The sequence below is a fragment of the Sciurus carolinensis genome, chromosome 14 (genome assembly GCF_902686445.1).
Source record: "Sciurus carolinensis chromosome 14, mSciCar1.2, whole genome shotgun sequence".
NCBI classification, from domain to species: Eukaryota; Metazoa; Chordata; class Mammalia; order Rodentia; family Sciuridae; genus Sciurus; species Sciurus carolinensis.
The window spans coordinates 83,685,540-83,707,679 of record NC_062226.1 but is presented as its reverse complement, the minus strand read 5'-3'; the positions used below and the strand labels follow the sequence as shown (position 1 = coordinate 83,707,679).

The 22,140-nt window shown below is 41.3% G+C and overlaps 1 protein-coding gene across 1 annotated transcript in view; it reads right to left on the bottom strand.

Annotated features, from left to right (window-relative positions):
• LOC124964168 (spermatogenesis-associated protein 31D4-like) overlaps positions 1–20,321 on the bottom strand; it is a 78,432-nt gene extending 58,111 nt beyond the window's left edge. Inside the window, exons 1-4 of the mRNA XM_047524034.1 lie at positions 20,215–20,321; positions 19,763–20,018; positions 17,253–17,371; positions 13,496–17,155 (exon numbers count right to left, since the gene is read on the bottom strand). Coding sequence (XP_047379990.1) covers positions 13,496–17,155; positions 17,253–17,371; positions 19,763–20,018; positions 20,215–20,321 — 4,142 coding nt within the window. The remainder of the gene's footprint in view (positions 1–13,495; positions 17,156–17,252; positions 17,372–19,762; positions 20,019–20,214) is intronic.
• Positions 20,322–22,140: the final 1,819 nt, after the last annotated feature.

Sequence of the window (22,140 nt, the reverse complement as noted above, 5' to 3'; positions counted from 1 at the left end):
TGGGAAGGTGGGCAATGAGAAGAAAGAAGTTGCCATCTCTGTCTTTAAGTTACAAAGTTACACGGATTTCTATTAACTTTTATAGGATGTCTCAATCAACTGTACTAATTGCTTTAAATGAATTATCTCATTTAATATTTGCAACAATTCCACAAGACAGGAGCTTTTATAATCCCTCTTTTACAAATGAGGGAGCTGAGGTTTGGAAAGAGGGTGACTTTCCCAAATATTGTGCAACTAGTCAATAAATGATCAAACCAGGACCTGATCCAAGTTCTTTTGTTGTGTTCTCAATCTCAGTTTTCTACTATTTTGGGGAAATTGTGAGATAGTTTATATAGTTTAATGTGGGGGAAAAAACAAAAACTGACCAAGGAGTTCAGTGAAAGCTGGAGAGAGTAATCAGGGATAGGCTCAGGAAGAGGTGGGATTTAAATTGATGCTAGAACAGTAGTGTTGTAATATAACTTAAACATAGTTTAATTTGTCCCCTGACTTTTACAGATACAAAAACCAAGCCTTCACCCATGGACTGAATTCAGGCATTTAGAAGATAAAGGCAGAACAACATGATTGAAGATAGGAAGATGGGAGTTCTTATAGCACAATCATTTTTACAGTAAAAAAAACAAGCCAGAGTTCAACAGGAAGTGCTTTGGGCAGAGAAGTAAGTTACAGTGGATACTGGGACAGTGAGGGGTGCAGAAATCATAGAGGTTCATGTATTCCGGGCCATAACTCTGAACTTTATTTCAAACTATATATTTCTATCCCAGTATCTTAGGTTGTTTAAAAAGACTTATTTCTGCATCCAATGCGCTCTCTTGATAGGCACTGGTATGCTGTCCTAACTCATCATCCTAGTGATTCAGATATTTACTGAATTTGAGAACTATTGCTATAGACAATTTATGATAGGAATTATGTCTAATACCGGGCAGTAATGGAAGAGTCCAGAATAGAAAAGTGGCCCATAGAATTTGTTAAGTTGTAGAACATGGATTGGAAACTAGAGATGTTGGGGTTTTGTGGATGTCAGGTATAGTACTGCCCAGGGCTTATGATCACAGAGGCTATACCAGTGTGGGAACAAATGGGAACTGCTGGACAAGGATTCATTTGAAAAAAGGACTTGGTGACCAGCTCTAGTAGAGTGCTCTAATCAATCACTGATCCCGTCACCTGTACCTCATGAGTAGTTCTTGACTACTTCCAGATCCTTCTCCATTCTCACAGGTCTATCTCACTGCTGCCTCCTTTTGGCTGGTTTCCCTGACCTAATCCTCCTAGGCTCCCCTCCCCCATCTGTTTCCCACTGTTAAGAGAGTGATTGTTGTAAAATGCAAAACTCACCATGTTCTTGTTCTGCTGAGATGTGTTTAATGGTTTCTCATTGCTCTCAGAATAGCTTAAACTTACTTATAAAGCACACAGGTCCCTTCATGGCCTAGCCTTTACTGCTTCTAAACTTCTATCTGTCTCCGTTCCCTGTACTTGTTGGTCTGTTACGCCAAACTTGGATCATACTCATTTTACAGCTCTGAATTTTGCACATGCTCTGCTCTCTTTCTGGAACACAGATTCCTTTCCCTCTTCTCTGTTTAACTTGATTTCATATCTTCCAGAAAGTCTTCCTGCCCCAAATGGATTAGGATTTCCTTTTGTGTGTTCTCATTGCTCTTGGCATTTTCACCTAATGTGCAGGGAAGGCCACATCTTATCTACAGTTCAAACTAAGCAGCTATCTTTGTGCTTAGCCTGTAGAAGGTCCTCAAAGAATGTTTGCTGAACACGTTGAGTGATTGAAAGAGATTGAAGAGCCAAGGAGTTCTCACGGGCTTTCATGCCTCACTGCTGGAAGGACTCCAGAGCGCTCACTCCTCAACAGCTTCCCCCTTAACTTTAAGAAGACCTTAGGAGCCATCTTCCCCAGGTTAGGGATATATCTCAGTTGGTTGAGTGCTTGTCTTGCAAGCACAAAGCCCTGGGTGCAACACCCCTGCACTGCAAAAAGATGGAAAAAAAAGTTGTCTTTTTTGGTCAGGGTAAAACCAATGGTGAATAAATCTCCCAAACCTAAACTTTTAAACTGCACTCATGTCTTTAATGTGCAGAAGTGACAGCTCTTCCAATCAGAGGAATAATGATCCGATTGTGTGTAACAAGACTGAAGCTAGTGTCTTATCAACTCCAAATAGGATAAATCACGTCAGAATAGAGGGCAACCCAGTTGTTCACTAAATGGTGTTTTTGCCATTTAAAAGGAACCTTTGTTCCACTTTGGGGAGGGAGAGGCAGGGAACAGAGTGCCTTGATCTGGGGAAGGAGATGCAACCTACTCTGTTGACTTTCTGTTTGTGAGATATATAGTCAGCATTTCTAATGAATCTGCTCGAAGTGGCTGGAATATTATGATTTATAGCACCTTCCCACTCTTTTTCATAGCATTTTATTAGATGGATGGGAAGCTGGTAGTAATGAGGTTAGAAATAAGAAAGCATCCATCGAGCCCTGCTGTATCTTCTTAGGAAAGACAACACACTATCTCATATAGTGATGTAGGTCACGATGATATAAAATGCGTGATTAAAACCAAGTATTTGACACTAGATAATAGGCATCTAGTTAAAAAATAGCTCTAGTGTTCCTGACTTTTCAATTAAACCCAACTCGTAAATATGCACTGTGGTAAACATTCTGCAGAATGGGGCTTGTTTATATTCCACCACATAACAATTACCTCCAGAATGGGTGCTTTATTTCACTACATGGTGTTATTAGTCAGGCGATGGACTGAAATGCAAATGTTAAGCCAGTGATGTCAGACAGGCAGGCCCCAGCAGCTCCATCCACTCACCCCTCCCTCCTGCCCTTGTCCTGCCTTCTTCCTTCTCCAGTATCCTCTCACTCTGTCCACAGAGTTATCCATCTAAATAAAGCACCTTCAATCATTTTCAGCAATCTCTCACAGTGCCTTTGATTGCATCAGTAGTGACTGGAAGAGAGAAGATCTTTTAAATACATAACCTTGGCATTCAGTAAACCTGTTAACAGGTGTATTCCTTGACAGGGGATTTGCTTATGAGATATTTTTTAAAATATCAAATATAGCACTAAAATATTAATGTAAAGTTAGATGGGAAGGGGTGAGGAAACAGGCTAATGGCAGTTTTCAAAACTGAGTTAGGTATTTGGAAATTCTCGGGTGATAGAGTGGATCATGTGCAGAATGCTGGTTTTGAATCTAGATTTATCTCCAACGTTAATTGTCCCATCTTAGCCATGAAACTTCGTTGAGTTTTAAAATTTGAAAAATGAGGAAATTAGGTGGGATTTTTCCTAGTATCTCTTCCCTTGGATGACCTGTTGAATCTGTCAAACCAATGCATCCCAAACTTTAACACCAAGCAAATCTCTTGGAGATCTTGTTAAAATACAGATTCTGATTCTGCAGGTCCAGGTGGGGCCTGAAAAATCTATTTCTGAGAGGCTTCCAGGAGTTCTGTTGCTAATGGTCTTTAAATCACACTTTGAGTGACAAAGTGCTAACATGCAGGGATCATTTCCACCATTGCAAGTTTAAAAACTGCAGATCCTTTTTTCTGCCTCTTTTGCAATGTAATTATTTATATAGGATGCATCAGTATAACACCTGTCTTTTTTGAAAAGAATATTGAGAGGCATAACAGTCAGTGGTTTCCTCAAAGATGAGTCTGAGCACCCAGGAACTAAATTACTTTACATGTCAGGAGGCAGAAGTTATGAATCCAAAGCAACCAGGAGTTCTTCCTTGGCATTTCTCATGGCCACCAATTGGGCAGCACCCATTGCCCAGGCCCATCACTGCTTCATGCTCACAGCTAGGCAGAGCAGGGACGCTGAAGTGTCTTGTGTGACTATGTCCTTGGAAGCCTGTTCTCTGAGAACTCTTTCTTGAGAGAGACTAGAAACTGGCATCTTCAGAGATCATGGACCTGGTACCTCATGGAAGGGACAGAATGGTTTGTTCTTGGAAAGCTCAGGTCAAACAGGAAGAAATATAAATACAAATATATATATATATATATATATATATATATATATATATAGTTGTCAATGGACTTTTATTTTATTTTTATGCAGTGCCGATAATCGAACCCAGTGCCTCACACATGCTAGGCAAGCACTCGGCCACTGAGTCACAACCCTAGCCCCCAAGAAATATATTTTAAAATAGTTCATGTTTTCTTTTCTTCTTAGTTCTACCATGGCACTGAATGAGGGACTGGAATTAACTTTTCTTCTTTTTCTAAGAGGCTCAAATTTTCACTATCCAAGAATAATGTTAGTTAAGTAAAACATATTCCCTCCTTTTATTAATTTTAAAAGGTGACCATATATTTTCAATTTTTTCTTCTTTGAAAAATGCAAAGGAGATTTTTGTCTGTGAGATCCATGCTTTATGTTCTCTCTCAGAGTTCTTAGAATCTAAGATCAACTGTCTATTGCGCCATGTCAGAAATTGGGCTTCATCCTCAGATCAAAGGCTTTCCAAAACTCAATATTGCTCTTTTCTTATCTGCCTAACACAAGCGGTCACCTGTGTTGGGAACAGGACTCACAATCAACTGTTCAGAGATGTCCTTAAGAGAACCCAAACTCTCAAACTAAGTCAATGCAGGTTCAGAGTCACTATGTGGGATTTTTTTTTTTTTAAATCCTGAAACCCTCCACCATATCCAGAAAGGTATTCTAGAGCTACATATAGAAACCTTAGTTCTCCCTGAAACCCAGCCTCTGCCTCCCATCTTCCCCTGGAGGAGGGTTGTCCTATTCCCTCCTCCTTCTTGGGGTCAATGAACTAATTTTGAAATGTATAGAGAGGAATAGGAAGATGAATTATTATGAGTAAAGACTTACGGATCCATCTCTAACTTTTAAAGATCTTGGAAGTCATTCTCATTGTTCAAAGAAGCAAAAAAGTGAACATAATTAAAATGACTTTTAATGGAACCTGTGTTAACTTTTTTTTGTTGTGACCAAAATAGCTGACAAAACTTATTGGAGGAAAAGTTTATTTGGGCTCATGGTTTCAGAGTCTCAGTCCATCATTGGTTGGTTCCACTGCTCTGGGCCCAAGATGAGGCAGAACATTACATTGGAAGGGTGTGGTGGAGGAAAACTGCTTACCTCATAGAAGCCAAGAAGGAGGGGCAGGGAGGGAAGAAAGTAGGAGGAGCCACAGAGAAATTGAACCTTTCCAGGGCATTCTCCTAGTGGCCCACTTCCTCCAGTCATGCCCACTTGCATGCAGTTACCATCCAATTAGTCCATTCAAACTAGGATGGACTGAGTAGGTTGCAACTCTCACAATCCAGTCACTTCACCTCTGGACACAGCCGCATTGACACAGAAGTTTTGGGGGAACACCTCATATCCAAACAACAACAGAACAATTAGTAAATTTTGGTCACAAGGAAAACTACCTTCTCACTTATATGCGAAATCTCCAAAACAAGAAAAATATTAATACATAGATACAGAGGGTTCAAAAGTGACTACAAAGGGCAAAAAGACAGGAAAAGGAAATGGAAAGATGTAGGTCAATGGGTACAAACTTCAGGTAGAATATATGTCAAGACATCTAATGAGCTATGAGGGCTATGGTTAAGGATAAGAGACTGAATTTTAGGTGCTTTAACAACAAAAAAGGGTATACATGTGAGATGGTGGCTGTTAATTGTCTTGACTATAGTTATCATTTCATTATGTATATTCTATGGCAAGACCATCACCACTGTATCAATATATATTCACAAGTATTCTGTGCAGCCTAATCTTGCACCAAATATTGTTTGGTAATAAATAATTTTAAGTAACACTGGCAGATTTTTTTTCCAAAAAGCTTCACATAATGGTGGCACCCCACTTTTTTTGCAAAAGAATTTGGCATAAAATCTGTAACAATTATGTGGTCAAACAGTATCATGTTATATATATTAAATTGATATAATTTTAAAAATTAAATATAATCTAAATTAAAATAAAAGCATGGAACACAGGTAAAAGGTGAAGAAAAGAAAGAACAGTGGCACTGAATAGTAAATAGTTACATAGATGGAAGATATTGAGTAACATACATAATCACTTTAAATGTGAATGGTGTCAATTCACTGAAGGACTGACTGTCACAGTGGATAAAGAAAAAAAGAACAAATTAAATGTTGTCTACAAGATACCCAGTTCCACACAGATAGACTAAAAGTAAGAGATGAAAAAAAATGGATCAAGCAAACACTAAGCAAATGAAAACAAGAGTAGTTATATTAACTTCAGAAAAAGCAGACATCAGAACAAGGCAAATTATCTGGGCAAAAGATGGACATTTACATAACAAAGGAGTCGATTCTCCAAGAAGCCATAATAATCTTTAATGTGTGTGCATCCAACAACAGAGTGTTGGAATCTTTGAGGCAAACACTGGCAGAATTGCAAAAACAGATGAATTCACTGTTGGAGACTTCAACAAGTCTCAATCAGCAATTGACAAGTGCAGAAGGCAGAAATCAGTGAGGATACAGTTAACCTGAACAGCACCATCATTCGATTTGATCTCACTGGCATCTATCTAATCCTTCACCCAACAACAGCAGAATACACTTTTTTCTCAACCTCACATGGAACATTTACCAAGAGAGAACTCATTCTGAGCCATACACCACACATCTTAACAAATATAAAAGAACAGAAATCAGAGTATATTTTTAAACTTTGAGGAAATTAAACTAGAAATGAATATCAGAAAGGTAACTGAAAAATCTGAAAAGATTCTGAGATTAAACAAAATATTATTAACTCAGTCAAAGAAGAAACATCAAAGAGATGTTAAAACTAAACGAAGTGAAAATATGACTTATGAAAATATGTTGGATATAGAAAAATCAGTGCTGATTTATCTGTAGAAAAATTATAGCATTAAATGCATATAATAGAGAAGAAGAAAGATCTAAAATCTCTGAAGAGCTCTGATTTATTTACCTGATTGATGTCTCTCTGTTTCCAGGATATGGAGATACATAGATTCATCTTTGGGTAGCAAAGAGACAGGAGGAGGAACCCACTCCACACGGGAAGTTAAGGATAGGAACACCCAGGAAGTCAAGCTGGAACTCAGCTGTGCTGCAGTGAGGCTACACAGACAAAGAAGGCAGCCTACATTACCAGCAGCTGCACATTTAGCATGCACATTCTAGACTACAGTTCTAGATCTACATCACAGAGCTTTAGCACAAGACACCAGAAGTTTTTGAGGGGGGGAGGGGATGACATATAGGATATGAATCCACAGCCCATCACCCAGCCCTGCTGATCTGTTCAACCCCCAGGGACCCTTTAGATTCCTCTGTCCCACCCCCAACACCACCATACATTCACCTCACTGAAATGTTCTGCTTATTCACCTGCTACCTAGATATTTTACTGCTTGATGATCCCTTGTTGGATGCCATTCCATCTCTCAAAGTTTGATGTGCTCAGGGACTTGCTCCTTCCAGATTCCTCTGTTCTCAAACACAGGTTCCTATAGGCACCATGTTTTGTTTATATGTAGAAAAGCAGAACTACAGTCAGCAGGAGCTCACCACCTTCTCATATGTTTCCTCATAATAATTCATATTTATCGAAAACCTGTAGAGAGCAGAGTACCCCGCACCAAAGATCAGAAACCAAGATGAAGAGGGAGACAAGGGCAAACATACCCATGGCAAACATCTTCAACGTATTTTATTTTATTTTAGTTTTTAACACCAAGAATTGAACCCAGGAGATCTGAACCACTGAGCCACATCCTCTTTTTACTTCTTAATTTGAGACAGGGTCTCATGAAGTTGCTTAGGTTCTTTCTAAGTTGCTGAGGCTGGCTTTGAACTTGAGATCCTCCTGCCTCAGCCTCCCAAGTGGGATGACAGGTGTTCATTATCATGCTGGCTTCAACGTCTTTTAGAAGTTCTTCCTTCCTGAATCTCTTTTAGGATATTCTTCCCCAAGGGCTCTCAAATCTAGGCCAGCCCTACCCTGCTGCTTCCTCATTCTCTCTACCAAATCCCCTCTCTCTCCCAACACTTTTTACTTCTGACTTGATTTCACAGAACAATTATGCTGGATCCCAAACCACACAAGCAGTCCCAATCCTGATTTAGATAGTAGGTTTCTCTGTCGTGTCATTTAACCTCTACTGAACACATTAGAAATTCATGTAGGAAAGCCTTTGCTTCGAATCACAGTTATGATATTAATGCCTCCATGAAATAAAATCTTGAGTAAAATCTATGAATTTTTTTCCTATTTTCTTTTCACCAAAATATATATTGACTCCTCTACAATTTTTGAGACAAGATACCATTTCTATTAATGGTGCATATGTATTTGTTTTATTTCCCCATGTTAGGCAGATGTTCCACATATATAATCCTTATAGCTTTGCTATTTAGATTACAAACAACTAAAATTAAGCCCTGTGCCATTTCCTGACATTGCTTGTCTATGTTCCCACATGGAATCTGATGAGTCTGCCTTGGCCACAGAACCCAGTCTTTTCCTTTCTTATAAGTACCGCGTGCTAGCCGATTGCGCCACTGGAGCTCCGAATCTTTTCCTTTCTATATGTTGACTTACCAGTAATGATAGCCCCTGTCTTTGCCAGTCTTTTCCTGCATACACAGTTTCTCCATTGTCTCCACCCAAAACAAGACCTGCGTCAAGCCTCCCTCCCTCCCTTTTTTGACCACAGGAGGTCTCTGTTCCAAAAAATCCCTTCACATTGCCTCACATCTCTGACATTGTTTTTTGTTTATAACAAATTTGACCCTGAGAGCCCAGTCCTTGAGGTCTCTAGGATTCCCAAAAGCAGAAACATCTTTCAATGTCTGAGGAATATAAGCCCAATAAATTTACAGGAGAGAAGGGATTACATACCCGTTAGAGCAATTATTCCAAATTGGCTTTAATGTAAAAAAAAGAAAACTGGAAAACGGTTCTAGATTAAGGGAGACTAAACATGGATGACAACTAAATGCGATGTGGGATTCTACGCTACATCTTGTGATGGAGATTTAAAAAAATAAGTAAAAAGTGTATGCTACTGGATGAGTTCACAAGTATGGATCATGAATGAGAGATGAGTGTAAAATTTTATGCCATGTTAAATTTACTGAAAGGGAGAGTTGAGTATGTTCTTTTTTTAAAAAATATTTTTAGTTGTATGTGGACACAATATCTTTTTTTAATTTTATGTGGTGCTGAGGCTTGAACCCAGGGCCTCACACATGCAAGGCAAGCGCTCCACCACTGAGCTACACCCCGAGCCCTGAGTATGTTCTTTTCTGAAGAAACACATAATGAACTATTCAAGGGTGTAGCACATGATGTATGAAATATATTCTCAAATATTCAGGAATGTATGTGTACATGTATGAGTTGGGGAGACCATTAATCTATGTTCTGTCTCTATTCATCTCCCTAATTTGGACATTCATAAGAATTGCATCATATAATACATGGTCAGGATATCACTATCCATGTTCTAGTATGTATCAATAGTATCAATAATTTTGTTTTCAAATTCCATCCACATTGTAGTATGTATGAATACTTTGTTTTTGTGACTGAATAAAATTCCATAAAATGGACATACCATATTTTGTCTATCAGTCCATGGGTTGATGGATATTTGTGTTTTTTCCACTTTTTGACTATTATGGATAATTCTGCTATGCACAATCATGCACAAGTTACTATGTGGACATATTATATCATTTCTCCTAGGAATATACATAGTAGAATTACTAGGTTGTGGGGCAGTTTTGTTGGTCATCTTGAAGAAATGACAGACTATCTTCCAAAAGTATTACACCTTTACATTCCAACCAGCAATGAATGAAGATTCTGATTTCTCTACATATTCTCACACACTTACTAGCCATCCCAGCGGTGTGAAGAAATATCTCATAATGGTTCCAATTTGCATTTTCCTGATGACTCATGATGTTGAACATCTTGTTATACAACCCTTTACAAATGGCATTTGGGGAAGGAGAAGAAATAAACAAATACGTGTGGTCTACTGGATTTAAATGGAAACAATGATTGTAAATGAGTGACAGGAAAATAATTGTTTTCTTGTAAATATTTGAAAACAATTATATAGCAATCACAAGTTTTTATCCAGAGGTTCAATTTTCTATGCCTATAATTGTTTCATGTGATAGTTACTATGCGATTAAGGGACTGACATATTGTATACTTAGTTTTCTAAAATTACTTTTTATATGGAAGAATTTGCCCAATTGACTCCTCAGGGTTGAATAAAGGAGCAGAATGGATTGTCGAAACCCATAAAGCTTACTGTTTTTTTTTTTTAAATCACCAGTGCTGTTCTTAAATGTGCTGTCCAAAGAATGTGAAAACATTGACAAAGGACACATAGCTTATCATCTAAGAAATGAATGACAAGATGGTTAAATGGATTTTGCTCCATAGTGTTAAAATGGGGTGCATCACAGATGCCAAATAAAGATAATTATGAAAGATGAGTGGTAGGTACAGGGAGAGTTATGTGGATCTACCTGCTCTTGTGTATGTTTAAACATTTTTGTAATAAAAAGTTTTTAAAAAGTAACATGTTAATTTCCATATGACAAGAGGGAGAAGCCAATAAGAACAGCTGGTGAAGATGAGTTAAGTCCATTAAGACTGGAGTTGAGCTGTCCCTCAATAAAGATACTTCAGGAATTCCTTTCAGGTTAGGCCCTTGAAAGGAAATTTATTTTTGTATAATAGGAAGAAATAAGAAAAGGGGGGTACAAATAGAGTATTTTTTAAATGTTTATTGATGCAAACTTCCTGTTTGATGGTTTCTAGTACTTCTGTGAAATGTGAGTCCAAAACATTGACTCAATAAGTAGAGATGATCTCATTTTGAAGAAAGTGCAGAGGGTTGAAATAGACGTTAGTAGCACGGGAGAGAGAGTGGGCTAAGGAATAGTGACCTAAGCTTCATGGGGTTTGTTCATTGGGAGTAAGTGTAGGATAATTATTTGGGGAGTGAATAAGTGAATTGTTTCCACATAGTACTGGGGCCAATGCTGACTTCACTGGGGTTCCAGAAAACCTGTTAGATTTAATCCAGTAGTGATCAATCACTTATAGGAAGGTATTCATGGGAAAAGCAGAGAGAGAGGATTTTCCCAGACCAGAAGGATTAAATGTATTGAATGAGGTTCAATTGGAGTAGAGTTTTATAAATGTTGGTTACTTGATAGATAATTTTGCAATGAAGAGGGAAGGAATGAAGAGCTTCATGGATAAGAATGAGAAGTGGAAAACTTGTCAACAGTTTTAAAAAAGTGACAATTTAAGAGCATAAACCGGAAGGACAGGGGGATAGTTCTATTACCTCAGATGGAGATGTGTTTCTGGTGATAAGGTCTACAGTGAGACAGTAATTAAACTGGAATGAAGGTTAAAATTCTAAGTAGGATAATATAGGATCGAAGACCAGTTTATTAACTAGTCTATCCACCATGTGGATATTCAGTTCCTTTACTTACTCCTCACCTTCTGTCCATCCAAGGGACTCCACAAAATATATATGCCTTCTGCAACTCTAAGCTTCATTTGAAGCAGTGATTACTACTTCGTACTCTGGACAAAGAACATACTCTGGTAGAGTAAAAGGAAGCTGTGGTAAACATCTGTTTTTGTTTTGATTTTGCCAACCATAATTCACAATTTTTTCTGGAAAACCTATTCTAATGTCCCCTAGGAAATTCACCCTATTTAAAGACTCAGTCTGTGTAAGAGGAGTTGCCTTTCTTCCAGACAACTACTTTAAGAGTAGGTGTGTTTACAGTCTTGAACAATAAAAGCATTCCATATAGGTCTGTGGTGAGCCCCCAAGTATCTGTAAACATTCAGCATTCACTGTGGGATCATGAGCGGAATGTGATTTCAGAGAAGTATCATGGCTCCAGGAACATCAAAGGAGGCACCTTCATCCTCATACAGGCAAGATCTGGAAGAAGGCACCTTCCATAAAGGGATGACATGCCTGTATTCAACAAAGCAGGTATCTACGGCTAAAGAACAGCCCCATGTTTACTTCTGCCAGTATGACAGTAAGATTTGCAGTGCCCTGAGGAGCATCAGGGAAGTGCTGACAGAATCACAGGGTCAGGATGTGGGGATAATGAAGCGTAAACCTCTCTTCCACCAACAATGTCACTCTTTACCCTCTGTGCATGTTTTTCTTACTTTCCTTTTCCCACTCACTCTAACATCTTTTCCTTATTCTCAGGTTTATTTTACCCTGATTGACAGTTGCAGGAAGGAGCAGCAGAGATCCTTTTGCTCTACAAAACCATCATTAGTCCAGGCAGCCTCAAGAAATAGGGAGGGGAACCATATGCCTTAGGTGATTTTCCAGCAAGGGAACCTCAATGGTGAGGTCACAGCATACTTCTAAAATACATTAATATTCCCACATGACAGGTTCTTAAGCAACACCTCCTCTCTTCCCAGACTTTCCACTAGCTTGCTTTAATTCATTGCAACAATGCCAGCAAATGCCCCCAGGAAAGGTTCACCCACCAGTGAGAGTCTGGTCAGTGATGACTTTTATTGAAAAATGACTAAGATACTGTATTATTAAAAATGTACCTGTCCATGATCGTCACTTCAAGTATGCAAGCCTTATTTCCTTTACTTCCAGTCAGTGAGGGGAGAAGGTTTGGACTACCATATAATGTCATTAAGGCTAAGCTAAGAGATTGGAAACAGTTACTTCCTCCAACTTCACAAAGGAGGGGAGGGGATTCAGGGGCAGGTGGTACACTTTCTTCAACAAGAGCTCTAGAGAACTCATCACCTTGCAGAAATCAATGTAGGCAAGAGCTGAATTGATTTTTCTCTTTCCTTAAACACAACCAATGGGTTACTCAGAACCCATGCACCCAACACAGTACAAAGAAAACAAAATTCTTATAAGAAAGTTTATTGGGGATATTCAGTAATTTCCATTAGGGATAATTATTAGGGGGAAGGAAATATTCTTCCTTGCAAATGCTGGATAAAAATTTTCTCTATACAAACTAGGGGATAATCAAGGCTTCAGCACGGGCAGGGACAGAGGCACCTGGCCCACATGATGCCTACAGGTGAGAACTGGATGGGTCTTGGGACATTTGTGGGACATGGATGGGAATTGCTTTTAGTCCTTAATGCCTCAATGTTTGGAGGCTCACTGTTCAAGTCTCTAATTTGTTTATTCGTTAAAAGATAGCAAGTCCTGATTCTTGGCTTGAGGACTTGGCCCTTTTATTTTAGACCAAGAAGCCTTGCAATGGAAGGGATGTACTTGGAGAGATTCTGCCTGGACCTCAAATCCTGCCTTGGGCTGAGTTTTCCAGACTTCATGGGGAACAAATGTGGCTCTTGGAGAGAGGTGACATGAGCTACTTGCCTGTGCTCATGTTTCCCTGCTCGGAACTTCTCATTGTCTCTCATGATTTTGGGGTCTTCAGTATTCCCAGTAAAGGCAGCTCTCCTTCGGACTAGGTCTCTGGACTGCACAGGTGATGATGGGGAGCTACCCTTTTCCAGGGAACCATCTTGCCCTTTGCCGTTTATACTAGGATAAAACCTTTGAAAAAAGGACTTCATCTGGTTTCTGAGGTTTTCAGGAGCAGGCTCTTCCTTCAGTGACTGGGCTGAGCGGGACCTGCTCCCAAGTGCCCCCTTGAATGTCCTATCTTGAGGGTGGAGGCTCCTTCTTCTGGGTGGGCATGTGCCCAACCCTGCATCCCCTCCACCAAGCTCATCTGTTTTGGGTCCCAGAGGGATCATGCTCTTAGCAGCTGCTGGGCACTTCTTATCTTGGCCCTTGTGCAAGTCAAGCTCAGGGAGCCAGGGCCCCTGCCCATGCTCCATGCTGGTCTGTGTGCTGTCCAGGTGGACATGCAGGACCTGGGAAACTGACATGTTGCCACTGGCAGTGTCCTGGTCATGTGTAAGGAAGGTCTTGGAAGTCAAGTCATCGGAAACAAGGGTCATGTCACTGCGATGGCCTTGATTCTGGCTATGCTCCCGCTTCTTCATTTCAACCATTAACTCACCAGACAATGGACTGTTAAGGTCTGATAATTCAGGATCTTGCCCTGTTGATGTTCCTTTTGGGGAATTTTCAGGAGTCAGGGCCATTTCTACTTGCACATCAGACACTGGGGAACTTTCTGACATTCTAGTTGTCAAGACACTAGTGGGTGGTGATTGAGAAGCACAGAGCTCCTGTGCCTTCAGCATCTCCCTGGATTTCTCAGACATCTTAGACATGGAAGAACTTCCCCATGTCATCCTTTTGCCCTGAGGCATTTCTACACTATAACTGGAACTCCTTCTCTTCTGTGTTTGCTGAGATCCAGCCCCGGCTTGCCTCGTGGGCAGCTTTGGGCTGCATCTATTGGCTGCTACAAGTGGTTTGGTTATTCCTATGGTGCTGTGTGTCTGACACAGAAGAGATGGTTTGCTAGCCTTTACTCTGTGAAGATCCTCTACGTGCTCATGTTTGATGTCCAAGAGTGGTTGCATCACGATCCCCTGTTCCTTCTTGACCATGGTTGAGGTGTCAGGGAAAGGATCAACTAGAATGGGAACTGAATTTTGGGTTTTCACTTGTTCTCCATGAAAAGGATCATATTCTCCTCCAGGGGTCTTGGAAATGCTCTGTTTAGACTCTATCCCAGAAATAATGGTGGCACAAGAGGGAAAGTTGGAGTGGGAAAAGAAATGAGATGAATCTTTGTCACTAAAGATCTCTATGGATTCCTGGACCCTGATGGGAAGCCCATATGCCAATCTCTTATGAAAGAGTGTAATATGGTCTTCCAACATCTTCTGTTTGTCAGGACCAAGAAAGAAAATATCCTGGGTAGTATTGACGAAACTGTCCTTTCTGGATGGTGCCAGAGGTTTTTGTCTCATATTTCTGGTGGATTTCTCAGTAACAGGCATTGAGAACTTGATAGAATGCCATGATCTATGTACAGTGTCAGGAATATGACCCTCGCTGATTTCCTCAAACTTCTTGCTCAGGTGGACTTTCAGGGTATTTTCAAGATGTTTCTGAAGTGGGCTCACCATTGAGATCCCTGAAGTTCTCCCTGATGAACACTGCAAGTAACGTTCTCGGTCTTTCCTTAAGGAAGACCCCAGAACATTATCTGGAGTCTCCTCTCGGTCACTGGACACATGACAATTTTGGTCACTCTTGGTACTATTTCTCTGTCCTTTCCTCACTCGCATCTCTAGAGGAACCATTCCTGAGCTCCTGTAATGGAGACTTCTGGGTTGACTCGAGCCCCACTTATTCATATCTTTGGTGTTTTGACTCTTAGCCAAAGACATTCTTGAGAGGCCACGACTGCTCTTTGACTCAGAGGTCTCAGGAATTTCTCCTTGAGGACGCATCAGTGATAGGGATGCATAGACTCTGCGGGGCAGACCCCACAAGTGTTGGATGCGCCTCTTTCGAAGGTGGTGGTCTAGTTTCTTCTGAACATCTTTTGCAAGGGGAAAATCTCCAAGAAGGATGGAGATTGGAGCACGAGCCTTGGAGGGCTGGCTGACCAACAAAATGTTGGGAGCTGGAGGGCAAAATTCCTCCTGGGATTTGCGGACCACAGAGGGTAAGCCCCATAAACTTTCCTGTGTTTTTTGTAACACATTGTATTCCAGTTTACGAATGTCAGATGGTGCCAGAGTTAGCGCCTCGTTCTGAGGTCCAAGAAAACACACTCCACAGTTCCTAAATTGCTTTTTAGGAGGGGAGAGCAGGATGGGAAGTGGGGACCGAATCCGAAGCTTAGCCTGGACATGGACAACGGAGTGATGTTGGGACTGATACTGGCAAAGGGTTTGGGGCAAGGGTTGAGGTTGGCTCGCAGGCAAGAGCACAGGTGGGGAATGGGGAAGGACTGGGGATTTGGGGCGTGTGGAGGTGTCAGGTGCAGTATTGAAGCAGACAAAGGCTGAGGAACAGTCACCTGAAGAAGGTACAGTAGGTTTCAGGGACTTGGGGCATAGAGTTGGCAGACCCCAGAAAAGCTGGGTGTATTTTTGCTGTAAATGGTCCTCAGTGCTCTCAGGATACGGGGACTGCGGATGCACCTGAGGTTCCTCTGATTTACCTGTTCTGCTCCATAAAGGAAGGGAGAGGGCTGAGTCATGCTGATCAGCAATTGACCCTGACCTTTTCCCTGAAGAAAATAGTTGGTAGTTTGGCTTATGTTGTTTTGGAAAAGATTCTGCTTTCTTTCCCTTTTCTTTCCACATGAGGAGATCACCCCTCTTTTTGATTTGTCTCTCCAGGCATGTCAGAACAGCAGGGGGCAGAAACCAGATGTTAGAAGTCTCTACAAGGTAGGCTGCAGTGTCTCCCCCAGATAAGTTCTCAGAATGGAGGGCGAGAAAGGACTGTTTCACACCATCTTTTGCCAAACTGGAAGTGAGCACGTTCTTGGCAGGAGGCTCTGTGCTGGAATGGCCCATGCCTCTTGGTGGGACAGAAGTGGACAAGCCAGCAGGACTGCTCACCACAGACAGAGTGGCGTCTTGTGGGAGAAGAGTTCCTGCTTTCTGAGTGTGATGAGGTGTGGGAGGGGGAAGGGAAGGTGGTGAGGGTGGGAATGGTACCCCTGGGGACTTGGAATCCAAGGGAGGCAGAGGCACTGGGGAATCCAAGGGAGGCAGAGGCGCTGGGGAATCCAAGGGAGGCAGAGGCACTGGTGGCAGAGAGTCACCCAATGGGGAGGGTGAGAGTAGGTCAGCTGAGGGGGTGACCTTGTTAGGTGAGAGAGGGAACGGGGCAGGTGGAGAAAGCTTAGGCAGAGGGGCTGGCAACAGTTCCTCTGGAGGGACTGAGGAGAGACTGGGGGTCTTGGAAGGTGACGATTCTCTCACATAAGCTGTGGATTCCAAAGGAGTCTGAGTGGGTGCAACATTTTGCAAGGATGCCAGAGGTAGTAGTTGACTGACCTCAGCCATTGACATATTAACCATCTCACAGAGGATGTCTGGATTTAACAGTTGCTGCAAGGAGGCAACATCATGATGCTGGCCCTGGGGGCTGTAAGAGACACAGAGTGCAAAGCTGTAACCTGGACCAGCACAGGGAAAGGAGGTCTGCAGTTCTGCTGGTGTGGGGGTCACCTGAAGCCTCCTACTCCTTCACATTGCCCACATCCACCACCTCACAACAGCTCCAGCCCCTCCCAAGGCCTTCACTCCACACCTGTTGCTCTGGCTCCCCCTCCCTGTGCGAAGGGCAAGCTGCACTGAATCCCTGGGGAATGCACAGAACATGGGAGAAAGGGACCAGGAAAGAAGGGGAGAAATGACTCATCACCTTGTCAAAACAGAAAGCAGCTTCTTCCACTCGTTTGGTTCTCTCTGGAGAGTTCTCTGATCTGGAAAACCAGGACACTGGGTTATACGCGATGAAGATAGAAACACACAGGGGTCATTTTATAGAAATGCTTATTAATATCCAGGTTGGAAACCCCCTAGAATCTGTAGACAAAGTCAAACTGTGAACAATAATATTAAGAAGCTTTCATGCCTGTGGCTTCAGTGATGAAGTTCTTCACACATGTAATCTCGTTAGAGGCTCCAAACCAGCAGGGAAAGCACTGAAGTCAGCAGTTTCTTCAGAGATGGGTCTGATTACCCAGGAAATAAAGTAAATTTCCACAATGTCAGGGGAAAAGTTCTGACTTCAAACCAAGCACGTCCTTCCTCAACCTCTCACCTGGTCACCTATTGAGCAGCACCATTGAGCAGCACTGTCATTCCATCACTGTTCCCAGGAGGGCACAGCAGACCCTCTGAGCAGTGTCTAAGGTCCCACTGTGTCCTGAGCCTCTCCTCTGAGGTTCTGTTTCCTGAGAGAGACTGTGGCTAGAACCTGACATCCTCAGAGATCCTGGGCCTGAGGCCTCGTGGAAGCGATGTGAAGTGTTAGAGTGTTCAGGTCAAATAGGAAGAAACATACCTTTAAATGTTCCACTTCTTCTCTTCTTGACTCTGCTCTTTTTCTGAGAACAAAAATAATAATAAAATGAGGGGCTGGGACTCCCTTCAACTGTTCCTCCTTCTAAGAAGCTCAGATATCCATTATCCATGATTATTATTACTCTACACTTAATTAACAGAGATTTGTTACTACATTTAACTTTTTAGAGTATTCCACATCTATTTCCTACCACTCCAACTCTTGACACGGTTCTGTTGAAGGATCATCCTCCCTGTTGGGGGCCATGGGTGTGGCTTGTCTCCATATGCAGTTTCTTTTATTGCTAATAATCAATATGGTGTTGGGACACAACATAACATACAATGAAGTTTAATACTTAGATGAAATCATAAATAAGCTATTATGATTTGCTCAAATTTGTAAGGAGCCTGTGATTTCTTTTAGTATACAGAGTCTCTAAAAGTTATATATGAGAGTGTATTCCTCTGAGCTTTGATGTGGTGTTTGGTCTTCACTGCTTTCTTAGTGTTTATGATTAAGTTTAAGGATATTTTCCCCACTCAATAAATAAATAGGTTAATCATAAGTATGATTTGTATTCTTCCTATGTCTAGTTACAGTTTTAGTCTGCCATTGAGTTCATGAAATAGAATAAATATCAACTATACCCTGATTCCTCTATTCTCTGTTAGTAATAACAAAAAATTTCCATTGTTATTAACTAACATTAGAGTTCTTGGAAGGGGTAACTTCTACAGAAACTTAATGTCCTATTCTTTCAGGGAAATTAAAATTAAACGGAGCATGGTCCCCTATTCCTTGCTGGGAACTGTTTTTCTTTTCATTTAAGCTATTACACAGTAAAAACATGTTTCTTGAATAAGATCATTGATTATACTCTTGAAGATTTTTTACTTAATTTTTCCTGGTATTAACCATGAAATGATGTAATCAATACTAAAGAGAAAACATAAAAAGACTCTGTGAACAATAAAGATTCAGACTCAGCCTCAGAACACTTGGTGTCTCTGTGTGCTGTTTCTCCACCGTGCCGACACCTCCCATCCACCCTGGACCCCCAACTGCTGCTAGGGCTGGACCCCAGCAAGAGTAATACAGTATTTTCAATTTTCCTTCTTTAGAAAGCTTAAGAAAGCATTTTGCCTGTGAGCTCCACATTCTGACTGACATTCTCTGTCAGATGTCCTCTGCTGAAGGAGACCATAGAATCTGAGCCAACAGTCACATCTGTCCTCCCCCAGAGGACCCTATGTCCTGGAGACAGAGCTAAGCCTGCAGGTTCTGATCAGAGGCCCTCAGATGTCAGCACTGCTCTCCTGACCAGCCCAGCATGAAGGAAGGCTTGATGTGGATTAGGTGAGATGGGAATGGGGCTGAGGATCAAGTGTCAGGAGAGACTCTTCTTCTGAGAACCCATGATAAGTAATGATGTCAATCCGGATCCCAGGTTACTGTTTGGCATTTTCTCCTGGAAACCCCACCACAACCCCAAAATAATCTGTGGGCTTCAGTTGGAAGCCTTGATCCTCCCTGGACCCCTTATCTCTTCCCCTGAAGAGTGAAGTTTTATCCTCTCCTCCAACTTCCCACCTCACGTGCCTCTCTGAACCAACCCAACTCATTTACCAATGTGAGAATGGAAATGGGAAGACAAGAACAACCTCTGGGGTGAATCCCTACCTTTGGGATGTCGGTTTTTTTCCAGAGTGTGGGTAAAAACACTCTCAACACCAGGTAGCACAGGTGCAGAAGGAGCAATACCACCCCAGCTATAAAGATGCTGCTGGGGACAGTATCCAAAAACTCTAGGGCAGGGCTCAGCCATAGCCCAGTATTGCTTTCCAGAAAAGAGAAAAGATTCTCCATCATCTGAATCGCACGATTGCCTGAGGCATCTGAGCTCTGAGGCTGCCTGGGCTTGCCTATAGTCCCAGGCCTGCATCACAGAGCATGGAAGAGTCACAAAGGGTTCTGAGTGTCTGAGGAGGGTGTGCCCACAGTCCCTTCCTTCCCCACCCACCAACCAGCAGTTCCCCCTGCCCAGGCCTGATGTTCCATTCTCACTCTACCCTTTCCTCATAGTAGGTATTACTTGGGGGACCTTCCTGTTTGTTCTGTGATCCAGGTTTTACCTGAGTCTCTCTTTACTATTGGAGTCCTTGACTTGTATGCATTCCACCAATTCCATACCTTGAAAGTCTCCACATACTGCCTGCAATTCTTGCTTATACCCAGACATTTACACTCTTAGGTCACCTATGTCCTCAAATTCATCTTATCTACAGAATGATTTTGCCTTATACTAACTCACATGTAAAACTTAAAGATTTTTCTCATTTACTTAGTTTTGTGAATGTTAAAATAGAAAATTTTGTGTTTCAGTCAGCCTTTAATATCTTCAGAAGGACTAAAATCATAGATCTAAAATAAACATGAAATGAATATATATCATTAAACGTCAAGCTTGCTTATAAGATTTTATCCTTTATTCTTCTGAAGTAGTAAAGCTTAAAGTATACAAAGACTTTGACATGCTCCATCAATACACAGACATTCAGACATATCCCTCGAAAATCAGTCTGTTTTTTTTCATATGTACCAATCATGTCCTCCTTTTATATTTAAATCTTTCACTAATTATATTGACCCCCTTCTTGTATCTCTATCTGAGACAGGCAGTCTTATTCCTTTCCATCAATTTCATAACGTATGTGACTCCTCAAACCAGGAAGAGATACAGTGTGCTAAGGAATTGTTCCCACTGATCTTTGGGGGCAGGGAGCCACCTCTCATGTGAGATCCTTAGGACAGAGCCTAGTCTTTAGCAAATGCACCTGATTACCCTTATGGGACACATAAAGAGTGCTGAGAAGATATATGCTATATAATCACCCTGCTCTTGTCTGAAATGAAAATCAACTGTCAAATTTCATTCTCTTTTCTGTAGGTTTAAATAATCCCAAATCCTGAACCCTGCTTTCTTTCTATGTCTCTTTTCTAAACTCTTTAACTCGTGTCAGCTATTCGCCAAACTGTCTCCTAATTTCTCATGAGTTTCTTAAGCCCTAAGCCCTCAGTTTGATGAGCATGGCCAACACTTTCCTTTGATCTCTTCTGGCCAGATAAGCCTCCAAGTCAGGCAAAGTCCCCTTTGGTTCAGACAGGAGCAGGTACCTCCCTTGAGGATAAAGTCTGCCAAGAGCTGCCACTTCCCCTATCTCTTTGATATGCCACCTCATTCAGGTTTTTATTTAACAATTTTTTTCACTGGTAGAGACCAAGGGACATGGACATCTGTGTAAGTCACAGACTGTTCCCTGAAGGAGCTCATGTTAAGACTTTAGAGATAAGTCCTACACAGTTCAAGAGCTGTACAAATGCACAGGAGAGGTCCAGTACCCCTCAGCATATGTAATTAAAAAAAAATGTGTGGAGTAGATTAGAGACTGTGGATCCTAACTTCTGAAACACATCATGCATTGCTGTATCAAGGCTTTCCTATCTGTCTCCTTATGTTTCTGATACAAATTAACAATTCTTTGAGAAATTGGAAAAAAGAACAGTTGTTCTCTTTTAAAATGGTGCATGGACTGGATATCCTTACACATTAGTGGGCCTAGAGTTAAAACTTACAAGAAATTTTAGTGAAAGGCTCTTCCCAAGATGCTAATAATATTCATTTTCAGAACCTGGTAGAAATTCCTGCAGAACTTTATGGAAAAATAGACTAGGCACAACTATATTCATTTATTTATTTCCATCAACCACAAATTCCACTGATAATGAGTGGCCAGGCTTCAGAGCACTTGTTCTTTTTATGCTAACATCAACTATGTATAATACATTTGCTTTTCCAACTTAGAAAGCATTGTACCTCCAATGATCTCAGTGGACTTTCACAACCACCCCATAAAGTAAGCAGGTTAGGTATTATGCCCACTATCTCAATGAATGAAACCGAAGCTCAGGTAAGTGACTTTTCTAGTTCACACAGTAGTAAGCAGTAGAGCCCCAGCCAATAAATTCCTTACATTCTCAATGCATCTTTTTTTTTTTTT